This window comes from Salvelinus alpinus, chromosome 22 (assembly GCF_045679555.1).
Source record: "Salvelinus alpinus chromosome 22, SLU_Salpinus.1, whole genome shotgun sequence".
Classification (NCBI taxonomy): Eukaryota; Metazoa; Chordata; class Actinopteri; order Salmoniformes; family Salmonidae; genus Salvelinus; species Salvelinus alpinus.
The window spans coordinates 50,830,129-50,843,637 of NC_092107.1; the positions used below are offsets into that span (position 1 = coordinate 50,830,129).

A 13,509-nucleotide genomic window follows, 5' to 3' on the forward strand; every position below is an offset into this window, starting at 1 on the left:
TGCACACTCTCCTGTCTGTCTGTCTACTCTCCTGTCTGTCTGTCTACTCTCCTGTCTGTCTGCCCACTCTCCTGTCTGTCTGCCCACTCTCCTGTCTGTCTGCCCACTCTCCTGTCTGTCTGTCTACTCTCCTCTGTCTGGCCGCATCATGCCCGCACCAAAACATCCCAACCCAGCCACCATCCCACAGGCTCAACATCTTCCCTGGTGGAATAAAAACAGCTACTATATATATATATATATAATTTTAAACTGTTTATGTATATTTTGTTTGTAATCATAACAAAGAATAGAAAGTATCTGAATTCATGATTTTGTTTTCATTCTTTTTCCTCATTTGTAGTTTTACTATACATCATTTAATTAGGTACAAAGAACCTTCATATACAAGCAATCTATTGAAAAAGACACCAACAACAAGTTATTATGAGAAGACCGTCAGAAGGGGGACACTGGTACGATGGGAAAGAAAACGTTAGTGTCCCCCTCGCTATGTTGTCACAGTCTTTCATGCGTGGCTTGGTTTTTACCTTGTTGCATGTTTTTAAAAACAACAATAAAAAATAAAAACATCAGAAGAAATGTAATACATCTTGATCTTCAGAGAGTAATCGTAATAATTAATAATTAAAATCACATATTATATAAAACGTAGAGATAGGTACATCTCCTTTTTAAAAGAAACCACATGATTCAAAGGGAGCTGTATAGTAGTAGCAGTAGTTTTAGCAGGATTTTGTCAAGGATCAGTTTAAAACAAATCCAATATATGTATTGTAATCTGATGTAATTATGCAAATGATTTTTGAGGAGTATGTTTTGTTATTGGTCAGTAGTATGTTGCCCCCTCCTCTCTGCTTGGTGCCACAGCGAATCCTAGATCTGCATCTGTTCCAGGTATTTGTAGGTGGGGTTCTCGTAACCGTGGTTCTGCATCTTGCTGAGGTGGCGCTCCTCTGGGGTCAGCATGGGGTCAACCTATCACAGGACAGGTCAGGGGTGAAATAGGCAGAGCTTAAAGGTATCAACAGTCCTGTAATCAAACTCTACGGACGGTTATTTGCCCTGAGCAGAGAGGTTATCTGAGTACAGAGGTTTCGAGGTCAGGTCAGGGGTGAACTAGAACCTGAGCAAAAATAACTTATTATCCAGAGTACAGAGACCTTAGAGAATGGATTGAGCTACAAGTACCGTGTTGAGTATGTGTGTGTGTGTTTACGCACCATATGCATTGGCTTGTGTGTGTATGCGTTTGTCCACGATGCCGTGGCTGATGGTTCCGTACTGTGTGTGTATGCGTTTGTCCACGATGCCATGACTGATGGTTCCGTACTGTGTGTGTGTGCGTTTGTCCACGATGCCATGGCTGATGGTTCCGTACTGTGTGTGTATGCGTTTGTCCACGATGCCGTGGCTGATGGTTCCGTACTGTGTGTGTATGCGTTTGTCCACGATGCCATGGCTGATGGTTCCGTACTGTGTGTGTGTGATGTCGCAGCTCACCTCCACAATGCCGTGGCTGATGGTTCCGTACTGTGTGTGTGTGTGTGTGTATGCGTTGGTCCACGATGCCATGGCTGATGGTTCCGTACTGTGTGTGTGTGATGTCGCAGCTCACCTCCACAATGCCGTGGCTGATGGTTCCGTACTGTCTCTTCCTCAGAATAACCAGGCTGATCACTATCACCATTGCTATGGCCACCGCTATCACCAGCAGACCAATCAGAGCAGAGCTCCCGAAGCTGAAGTCCTCGCCCAGAGGGCGGTAGGATTCCTAGAGGAGAGAGAGAGAGCGAGAGAGAGAGAGCGAGAGAGAGAGAGAGAGAGCGCGAGAGAGCGAGAGAGCGAGAGAGAGCGCGAGAGAGCGCGAGAGAGCGAGAGAGAGCGCGAGAGAGCGAGAGAGAGCGCGAGAGAGCGCGAGAGAGCGAGAGAGAGCGCGACAGAGCGAGAGAGAGCGCGAGAGAGCGCGAGAGAGCGAGAGAGAGCGCGAGAGAGCGAGAGAGAGAGCGAGAGAGCGAGAGAGAGCGCGAGAGAGCGCGAGAGAGCGAGAGAGAGCGCGAGAGAGCGAGAGAGAGCGCGAGAGAGCGAGAGAGAGCGCGACAGAGCGAGAGAGAGCGCGACAGAGCGAGAGAGAGCGCGACAGAGCGAGAGAGAGCGCGACAGAGCGAGCGAGAGAGACAGAGCGACAGAGAGACAGAGAGACAGAGCGACAGAGAGACAGAGAGACAGAGCGACAGAGAGACAGAGCGACAGAGAGACAGAGAGAGAGAGTTAGTTTGTGTAAAGACAAGAACAAACACTATAAGACATGCATGATATATTAAAAAAACAATCTTTATCTTGAACAATCAGGCTATTTATAACTATCTTACGGTGACTATATGTAAAGCACTGTCATGGTAATAACCCATTGAGTTTGATGCAGGATGAATAGTCCATCTACAGGCAGCCATAGGATCTGTCTGGTCCCACTCACACAGATGCTGAGGTGCCTCAGCTCTTTGTGTGGATAAATACATTCAGTGGAACCTGTGTACATTCCAACACATACATGCATCCATGCAGAAAGTCCCGTCAGGATGGTGCAACATGGGAGAGTCAAACCTGGTGTAGATGGGAGTTTCTCCCACTATGAATAAACAGAGGGACTTAATGCCGCTTTGGTTTCCCCCTTTATCCCCTTCTTACCCTCCCTCCCGCTTCTTCTCCATCCTACCCTCCCTCCCGCTTCTTCTCCATCCTACCCTCCCGCCCGCTTCTTCTCCATCCTACCCTCCCTCTCGCTTCTTCCTCTCCTTCCCCCATCCCTCCCTCTCTTTCCTTCCCCCATCCCGCCCCTTCCTGCCAGCACTTCCCCATGTTAACCAGATGGGGGCACTGTGCTGTACTCACCAGCAGTTCCCCATGTTAACCAGCTGGGGGCACTGTGCTGTACTCACCAGCAGTTCCCCATGTTAACCAGATGGGGGCACTGTGCTGTACTCACCAGCAGTTCCCCATGTTAACCAGTTGGGGGCACTGTGCTGTACTCACCAGCAGTTCCCCATGTTAACCAGTTGGGGGCACTGTGCTGTACTCACCAGCAATTCCCCATGTTAACCAGATGGGGGCACTGTGCTGTACTCACCAGCAGTTCCCCATGTTAACCAGATGGGGGCACTGTGCTGTACTCACCAGCTCATCACCATGCATAACGCTGACTCTCTCAGCACTGTATATCACTTCCTTTACATCCAGAGTCTCATCAACCACCTGCTGACAGCACACACACACAGGGCCCAGGTTACACCGCTGACATGGCTCGGGGTGTGTGTGTGTGTGATATGGAGTAGTGTGTGTGTGTGTGTGTGTGTGTGTGTGTGATATGGAATATTGTGTGTGTGTGTGTGATATGGAATATTGTGTGTGATATGGAGTATTGTGTGTGTGTGTGATATGGAATATTGTGTGTGAGAGATATGGAATATTGTGAGATATGGAGTATTGTGTATGTGTGTGTGATATGGAATATTGTGTGTGTGTGTGTGTGTGAGATATGGAGTATTGTGTATGTGTGTGTGATATGGAATATTGTGTGTATGTGTGTGTGTGTGTATGTGCGTGTGTGTGATATGGAATATTGTGTGTGATATGGAGTATTGTGTGTGTGTGTGTGTGTGATATGGAATATTGTGTGTATGTGTGTGTGTGAGATATGGAGTATTGTGTATGTGTGTGTGATATGGAATATTGTGTGTATGTGTGTGTGTGTGTATGTGTGTGTGTGTGATATGGAATATTGTGTGTGATATGGAGTATTGTGTGTGTGTGTGTGATATGGACTATTGTGTGTGAGAGATATGGAATATTGTGTGAGATATGGAGTATTGTGTATGTGTGTGTGATATGGAATATTGTGTGTATGTGTGTGTGTGTGAGATATGGAGTATTGTGTGTGTGTGTGTGATATGGAATATTGTGTGTTCATGTACACCTATCTACCATAGTGCGTGTCTGTTGGTTGAGAAGGGGGCAGAGAAGCATAGAGACTGGTTGTGTGTTCAGTCTGTAAAGATCAGAGGCTTTATGGTTGTCTAGGTTACCTAGAGGTTCTCTTCAGAACACATGTTTATGGTTGTCTAGGTTACCTAGAGGTTCTCTTCAGAACACATGTTTATGGTTGTCTAGGTTACCTAGAGGTTCTCTTTAGAACACATGTTTATGGTTGTCTAGGTTACCTAGAGGTTCCTGCTACAGCCAAACAACCATTTATAGTTTCATGTAATGTTTTAACTCTGATTGTTCTGTGTTTGGACTCCACATGTGCAAAAACAATAATACTGTCATGCATAACAAACATTTAAAAAAGAACACATGACTGCATTACACAAACACAGTTATACACTTGGCCTTGGATCTGCATGACAAACACATGACAAACACATGACAAACACATGACAAACACATGACAAACATTCATCTGCAGGATCCAAGAGGAAGGAGGAGACGTGATGCTTCTGGTAAATGAGAGCATGCAGAAAGAAGATAGCTACTGTGAAATACTGTGATCCATGGACTATATCCTCTCTGTTTTAGTGGTGATCCATGGACTATATCCTCTCTGTTTTAGTGGTGATCCATGGACTATATCCTCTCTGTTTTAGTGGTGATCCATGGACTATATCCTCTCTGTTTTAGTGGCGATCCATGGACTATATCCTCTCTGTTTTAGTGGCGATCCATGGACTATATCCTCTCTGTTTTAGTGGCGATCCATGGACTATATCCTCTCTGTTTTAGTGGCGATCCATGGACTATATCCTCTCTGTTTTAGTGGCGATCCATGGACTATATCCTCTCTATTTTAGGGGTGATCCATGGACTATATCCTCTCTATTTTAGGGGTGATCCATGGACTATATCCTCTCTATTTTAGTGGTGATCCATGGACTATATCCTCTCTATTTTAGGGGTGATCCATGGACTATATCCTCTCTATTTTAGGGGTGATCCATGGACTATATCCTCTCTATTTTAGGGGTGATCCATGGACTATATCCTCTCTGTTTTAGGGGTAATCCATGGACTATATCCTCTCTGTTTTAGTGACGATCCATGGACTATATCCTCTCTGTTTTAGTGGTGATCCATGGACTATATCCTCTCTGTTTTAGTGGTGATCCATGGACTATATCCTCTCTGTTTTAGTGGTGATCCATGGACTATATCCTCTCTGTTTTAGTGGCGATCCATGGACTATATCCTCTCTGTTTTAGTGGCGATCCATGGACTATATCCTCTCTGTTTTAGTGGCGATCCATGGACTATATCCTCTCTGTTTTAGTGGCGATCCATGGACTATATCCTCTCTGTTTTAGTGGCGATCCATGGACTATATCCTCTCTATTTTAGGGGTGATCCATGGACTATATCCTCTCTATTTTAGGGGTGATCCATGGACTATATCCTCTCTATTTTAGTGGTGATCCATGGACTATATCCTCTCTATTTTAGGGGTGATCCATGGACTATATCCTCTCTATTTTAGGGGTGATCCATGGACTATATCCTCTCTATTTTAGGGGTGATCCATGGACTATATCCTCTCTGTTTTAGGGGTAATCCATGGACTATATCCTCTCTGTTTTAGTGACGATCCATGGACTATATCCTCTCTGTTTTAGTGGTGATCCATGGACTATATCCTCTCTGTTTTAGTGGTGATCCATGGACTATAGGATGGTGCATCTCATCTAGAGCTTGATGATATATCAGAGCTAAGCAGGTACATTACTATATATATATATATATATATATATATATATATATATATATATAATAATAATAATATCTATACATAGTAATATATGTAATAAGTAATATATATTACTATCTATACTACTATATATATATATATTACTATCTATACATATATATATTACTTATTACATACATTACTATATATACTATATATTACTATCTATATTACTTATTACATAGATTACTATCTATACTACTATATATTACAATCTATATATATTACCATCTATACTACTATATATATATATATATTACTTATTACATATATTACTATCTATACTACTATATATATTACATATATTACTATCTATACTACTATATGTTAGATATATTACTATATATATATTACATATATTACTATCTATACTACTATATATATTACTTATTATATATATATATATATATTACTTAATACATATATTACTATCTATACTACTATATATATTACTTATTACATATATTACTATATATATTACTTATTACATATATTACTTATTACATATATTACTATCTATATTTAGATACTACTATATATATATTACTTATTACATATATTACTATCTATACTACTATATATATATTACTTATTACATATATTACTATCTATACTACTATATATTACTTATTACATATATTACTATCTATATTTAGATATACTACTATATATATATATATATATGTATTACTTATTACATATATTACTATCTATACTACGATATACTACTATATATATATATATATATATATTACTATCTATACTACTATATATATTACTTATTACTATCTATTGTTAGATATACTTGATCTACTATCATATCTGGATATTCCAGCCTATTCACCAGAACCCTGAGTTGTTTTAGGGTCATTTCAGAGAGTATTCACACCCCCTGACTTTATACACATTTTGTTGTGTTACAAAATGGGATTAAAATTGATTTAATTGTCATTGGTTGAACGATCTACACAAAACACGAAGTGGAAGAAAAATAGTAACATTTGTAAAAAATGTAATGTAAAATAAAACACGAATATATCTTGATTAGATAGGTATTCAACCCCCTGATTCAATACATGTTAAAATCACCTTTGGCAGTGATTACAGATGTGAGTGTTTCTGGGTAAGTCTCTAAGAGCTTTCCACACCTGGATTGTGCAATATTTGCCAATTATTATCTTCAAACTTTGTCAAATTGTTTGTTGACCATTTACTAGATAACCATTTTCTGGTCTTGCCATACATTTTCAAGCAGATTTAATTCAAAACTGTAACTCGGACACTCAGGAACATTCACTGTCTTCTTGGTAACCAACTCCAGTGTAAATTTGGCCTTGTGTTTTAGATTGTTGTCCTGCTGAAAGGTGAATTCATCTCCCAGCGTCTGGTGGAAAGCAGACTGAACCAGGTTTTCCTCGAGGGTTTGGCCTGTGCTTATAGCTCCACTACGTTTATTTTTTATCATGGAAAACTCCATGCAACTTATTATATGACTTGTTAAGCAAATGTTTACTCCTGAACTTATTTAGGCTTGACATAACAAAGGGATTGAATACTTATTGACTCAAGAGATTTCCAGAGCTGACAAGGTAAAAATCTGTCGTTCTGCCCCCTGAGCAAGGCAGTTAACCCACTGTTCCCCGGGCCCTGAGCAAGGCAGTTAACCCACTGTTCCCCGGGCCCTGAGCAAGGCAGTTAACCCACTGTTCCCCGGGCCCTGAGCAAGGCAGTTAACCCACTGTTCCCCGGGCCCTGAGCAAGGCAGTTAACCCACTGTTCCCCGGGCCCTGAGCAAGGCAGTTAACCCACTATTCCTCGGGCCCTGAGCAAGGCAGTTAACCCACTGTTCCCCGGGCCCTGAGCAAGGCAGTTAACCCACTGTTCCCCGGGCGCTGAAGACGTGGATGTTGATTAAGGCAGCCTCCCCCTCACCTCTCTGATTCCGAGGGGGTTGGGTTAAAATGCTGAAGACACATTTCAGTTGAATACATTCAGTTGTACAACTGACTAGGTATCCCCCTTTCCCCCTTTCAGCTTTTATTAATTTGTAAACATTTCTAAAAACGTAATTCTACTTTTACGTTACGGGCTTTTGTGTGTAGATCAATGACATAAAATCTAAATGTCCTCCATTTTGAATTCAGGTTGTAACGACAACAACAATGTGGGAAAAGTCCAGGGGTGTAAATACTTTCTGAAGGAACTGTATTTAAGGGGCAGAAGGACATTAAGTTGAGAAGAGGGGATCTCAGACACTGTCCACTATCATTGATTATTGATCAGGTGATCAGCAGTCTACTCTGACTTGTGCTGTTACCACTGAAGTTATACTGTATACAAGATGTCTATAGCGGTGAAAGACGGACGGACGGACGGAAGCACAGTCAGAAAAATACAGGCAGGCGGCCAGACAGGCGACCAGACAGGCGGCCAGACAGGCGGCCAGACAGACAGATCTCTCACCATGTTGTTGTTGATCTTGGGCTTGCTGTTGATGATCCTCTCCTCGGCGCCGATCAGCCCGTCCTGGCCGTACATCCCTGAACCTGTAGGGGGCAGGAGAGAGGTTCGAGGTCAGGGATTAGAGGAACAGAAAATAGAGAGGGAGACAGTGGGGTTTGTGTGACTGTAGTCCAACTGGACTCACTGATGATATTGTTGGAATCAAATTCTTGCTTCAATATACCACATTCTTAATAGTTGCGCCATCCTCTGTGTAGAGCCTCAGGCTTCCTCTTTAGTCCGGAGGTTCAGCAGCTTTACAGGAAACAGTTCCATGGTCTAAACTCCGTGTCCTTTGACCTTCTTCATTAATAACAACTTCCAGAACTCAGTTCAGTCTTATAGAATCTACTGGGTGCCACTAACTGGAGTATAGAGGCAAATACGAAGCTAGGGACCAGACGGTAAATAAATAACATAGAATACACACAAAGAAGATACACCATGAATAAATTAACGGAGAGAGAGAGAGAGAGCGAGAGAGACACAGAGAGAGAGGGCTGAAGACAGAGAGAGAGAGACAGAGAGAGAGGGCTGAAGACAGAGAGAGAGAGGGCTGGAGAGAGAGAGAGAGAAAGAGAGAGATGTAGAGAGAGAGAAAGAGAGAGAGAGAGGTGAAGACGGTCAGGGTTAAGACCACTACTGAATGATTGGTCTTAGTGGAGAACAATCGTCTGTGTTGATTGTCAGGGTTGTCTAGGTTACCTTCTAAATGTAATCCGTTACTAGTTACCTGTCCAACATTTTAATCAGTAACGTAACTTTTAGATTACCCAAACTCAGCGAAGTAATCTGATTACATTCAGTTACTTTTAGATTACTGTCCCCTTTAAGAGGCATTAGAAGAAGACAAACATGTATATTACCAATTGAACGACATCTATTTCAGGATAAATCAATGTTGAAGTTTACGTAGCCGACCATATATGGATGTTAAATTTTACTTTATGTCGGCTTCTTCTAACCCATCGCTTTCTACTACATATAATAATACGATTAAATTATATCGTCACGTTAAAAACCAAAGTCTATCAGAATCCCAGTCATTACAGTAAATGTTACACCCCTTGATCCTCAAGAACAGGACTTATATGGAAGTTGTGTTACCTGAGCATAACCCCAAAACGAAGGACTTATTAGCCAGTCCTACTCTGCTGTTTATGATTGTGTTGTCACGGACGACTGATTGGGCTCATTGATTCGAGTTGAAAAATAAATTGCGCCGAAAACAGAGAAGTGTCAAAGATTTTTTTCCCGCAAACATCCTGAATTTAAAAGTAATCCTCTCAGTAATCAGCTAGTTTTTCAAAAGTATCTGTAATCTGAGTACAATAGTTTTGCTGGTAACGTAACGGATAATATATACAGTGGGGAGAACAAGTATTTGATAACCTGCAAAATCGGCAGTGTTTCCTAATTACAAAGCATGTAGAGGTCTGTCATTTTTTTATCATAGGTACACTTCAACTGTGAGAGACGGGATCTAAAACAAAATCCAGAAAATCACATTGTATGATTTTTAAGTAATTAATTTGCATTTTATTGCATGACATAAGTATTTGATACATCAGAAAAGCAGAACTTAATATTTGGTACAGAAACCTTTGTTTGCAATTACAGAGATCATACGTTTCCTGTAGTTCTTGACCAGGTTTGCACACACTGCAGCAGGGATTTTGGCCCACTCCTCCATACAGACCTTCTCCAGATCCTTCAGGTTTCGGGGCTGTCGCTGGGCATTACAGACTTTCAGCTCCCTCCAAAGATTTTCTATTGGGTTCAGGTCTGGAGACTGGCTAGGCCACTTCAGGACCTTAAGATGCTTCTTACTCCTTAGTTGCCCTGGCTGTGTGTTTCGGGTCGTTGTCATGCTGGAAGACCCAGCCACGACCCATCTTCAATGCTCTTACTGAGGGAAGGAGGTTGTTGGCCAAGATCTCGCGATACATGGCCCCATCCATCCTCCCCTCAATACGGTGCAGTCGTCCTGTCCCCTTTGCAGAAAAGCATCCCCAAAGAATGATGTTTCCACCTACATGCTTCACGGTTGGGATGGTGTTCTTGGGGTTGTACTCATCCTTCTTCTTCCTCCAAACACGGCGAGTGGAGTTTAGACCAAAAAGCTCTATTTTTGTCTCATCAGACGACATGACCTTCTCCCATTCCTCCTCTGGATCATCCAGATGGTCATTGGCAAACTTCAGACGGGCCTGGACATGCGCTGGCTTGAGCAGCGGGACCTTGCGTGCGCTGCAGGATTTTAATCCATGACGGCGTAGTGTGTTACTAATGGTTTTCTTTGAGACTGTGGTCCCAGCTCTCTTCAGGTCATTGACCAGGTCCTGCCGTGTAGTTCTGGGCTGATCCCTCACCTTCCTCATAATCATTGATGCCCCACGAGGTGAGACCTTGCATGGAGCCCCAGACCGAGGGTGATTGTCCGTCATCTTGAACTTCTTCCATTTTCGAATAATTGCGCCAACAGTTGTTGCCTTCTCACCAAGCTGCTTGTCTATTGTCCTGTAGCCCATCCCAGCCTTGTGCAGGTCTACAATTGTATCCCTAATGTCCTTAAACAGCTCTCTGGTCTTGGCCACCGTGGATAGGTTGGAGTCTGTTTGATTGAGTGTGTGGACAGGTGTCTTTTATACAGGTGTCTTTTATACAGGTAACGAGTTCAAACAGGTGCAGTTAATACAGGTAATGAGTGGAGAACAGGAGGGCTTCTTAAAGAAAAACTAACAGGTCTGTGAGAGCCGGAATTCTTACTGGTTGGTAGGTGATCAAATACTTATGTCATGCAATAAAATGCAAATTAATTACTTAAAAATCATACAATGTGATTTTCTGGATTTTTCTGGATAAAAATGACAGACCTCTACATGCTTTGTAAGTAGGAAAACCTGCAAAATCGGCAGTGTATCAAATACTTGTTCTCCCCACTGTATATTTTTCTGTAATCTGTTACTCCCCAACCCTGTTGATGGTTGACCGCTGCAGAGCTGATGTCAGAGCAGACACTGTCAGTATCTGTTAGTGTACGTGCCATCACAGAGTGTCACAGGAGCACTAGGCTAATAGGTTCATCTGTTGACTAGCCAGCGGTTGGTTCGACAAGACAACAACAAAACACAAACAATGAAAATGCAGACAGACACAGCTACAGTTCACTGCACAGGTGTGTTGCCATCACAACACAGCAGAAGCTATTGTACCAGGAGAAGACCCTGGCTTTTATCTAGAATATCAACAAAAAAGGCCCTGGCTTTTATCTAGAATATTAACAGAAAAGGCCCTGGCTTTTATCTAGATTAGTAACAGAAAAGGCCCTGACTTTTATCTAGATTACTAACAGAAAAGGCCCTGGCTTTTATCTAGATTACTAACAGAAAAGGTCCTGGCTTTTATCTAGAATATTAACAGAAAAGGCCCTGGCTTTTATCTAGAATATTAACAGAGAAGACCCTGGCTTTTATCTAGATTATTAACAGAGAAGACCCTGGCTTTTATCTAGAATATTAACAGAAAAGGCCCTGGCTTTTATCTAGAATATTAACAGAGAAGGCCCTGGCTTTTATCTAGATTATTAACAGAGAAGACCCTGGCTTTTATCTAGAATATTAACAGAAAAGACCCTGGCTTTTATCTAGAATATTAACAGAAAAGGCCCTGGCTTTTATCTAGAATATTAACAGAGAAGACCCTGGCTTTTATCTAGAATATTAACAGAAAAGGCCCTGGCTTTTATCTAGAATATTAACAGAGAAGGCCCTGGCTTTTATCTAGAATATTAACAGAGAAGACCCTGGCTTTTATCTGGAATATTAACAGAGAAGGCCCTGGCTTTTATCTAGAATATTAACAGAAAAGGCCTTGGCTTTTATCTAGAATATTAACAGAGAAGGCCCTGGCTTTTATCTAGAATATTAACAGAAAAGGCCCTGGCTTTTATCTAGAATATTAACAGAAAAGGCCCTGGCTTTTATCTAGAATATTAACAGAAAAGGCCCTGGCTTTTATCTAGAATATTAACAGAGGTCATATAGGGCCAGTCTCAAATGGCAGCACTAATTCCCTATACAGTGAACCCTATGGGCCCTGTAGTAGTGCACTATATTGGGGTTCATTTAGAGTGCAAACAAGGTTCTGTGATTGACCGTACACAGTCCAGCTAGAGCACCATGTTAAACCCAAATCAGACATAAGTCCCCCTCTCATTCCGTCTGACAGTAGAGAAAATGGGCCACTTTGTGCCTGCCTGTAGATCAGTGGAACCCTCCCCTCCAGACGGAGCTGCTCATAGCAGAGCGCCAGGGAAGGAGAGAGGGGTCGGAGGGAACAGACCGGAGACTGGGTGAAACAATTAGGAAAATGACTTTGATAAATGGACTGAGGATGTGATGACGACTCGGGAGAGAGGAGAAGTGGAGAAAAATGGTTTCTCTAGTCTCTTTACAGAGCGAGAGACCGCGTGAGACCGATCGAGACGGAGCGATAGGGAGAGCGAGACCGGGAGCGACAGAGCAGGAGAGACAGAGCGACAGAGCGACAGAGCCAGAGACAGACAGAGAGCTCCAGACATAGAAATAACATTGTATAGGACGGTCTCTAGTGTCCCTATAGTCTCTAGTGTCCCTATAGTCTCTAGTGTCCCTATAGTCTCTAGTGCCCCTATAGTCTCTAGTGCCCCTATAGTCTCTAGTGCCCCTATAGTCTCTAGTGCCCCTATAGTCTCTAGTGTCCCTATAGTCTCTAGTGTCCCTATAGTCTCTAGTGCCCCTATAGTCTCTAGTGTCCCTATAGTCTCTAGTGCCCCTATAGTCTCTAGTGTCCCTATAGTCTCTAGTGTCCCTATTGATGCCCTACTCACTATGTTTATTATTATTGAACCTTTAATTAAACTAGGAAAGTCAGTTAAGAACAAATTCTTAATTACAATTACGGCCTAACCCGGACGACGCTGGGCCAATAGTGCGCCGCCCTATGGGACTCCCAATCACGGCCGGATGTGATACAGCCGGGATTTGAACCAGGGACTGTAGTGACGCCTCTTGCACTGAGATCCAGTGTCTTAGACCGCTGTGCCACTCGGGAACCCATATGTAGTCCCCTACTTTTTGGAAACCCTATTAGGGCCCTACTTTTTGGATACCCTATTAGGGCCCTACTTTTTGGATACCCTATTAGGGCCCTACTTTTTGGATACCCTATTA

The 13,509-nt window shown here is 42.4% G+C and overlaps 1 protein-coding gene across 16 annotated transcripts in view; it reads right to left on the reverse strand.

Moving 5' to 3' along the window:
* aplp2 (amyloid beta (A4) precursor-like protein 2) overlaps window positions 1-13,509 on the reverse strand; it is a 140,709-nt gene continuing 127,200 nt past the window's right edge. For 7 of the 16 annotated variants that reach the window (XM_071360298.1, XM_071360297.1, XM_071360284.1 and 4 more), the window contains 4 exons: window positions 8,258-8,340; window positions 3,175-3,255; window positions 1,619-1,774; window positions 1-978 (listed from right to left, as the gene is read on the reverse strand). In XM_071360298.1, the coding sequence (XP_071216399.1) occupies window positions 877-978; window positions 1,619-1,774; window positions 3,175-3,255; window positions 8,258-8,340 (422 nt within the window). In that variant the 3' untranslated portion in view covers window positions 1-876. The remainder of the gene's footprint in view (window positions 979-1,618; window positions 1,775-3,174; window positions 3,256-8,257; window positions 8,341-13,509) is intronic. The other 9 variants (XM_071360293.1, XM_071360290.1, XM_071360292.1 and 6 more) reach the window with 2 other exon arrangements.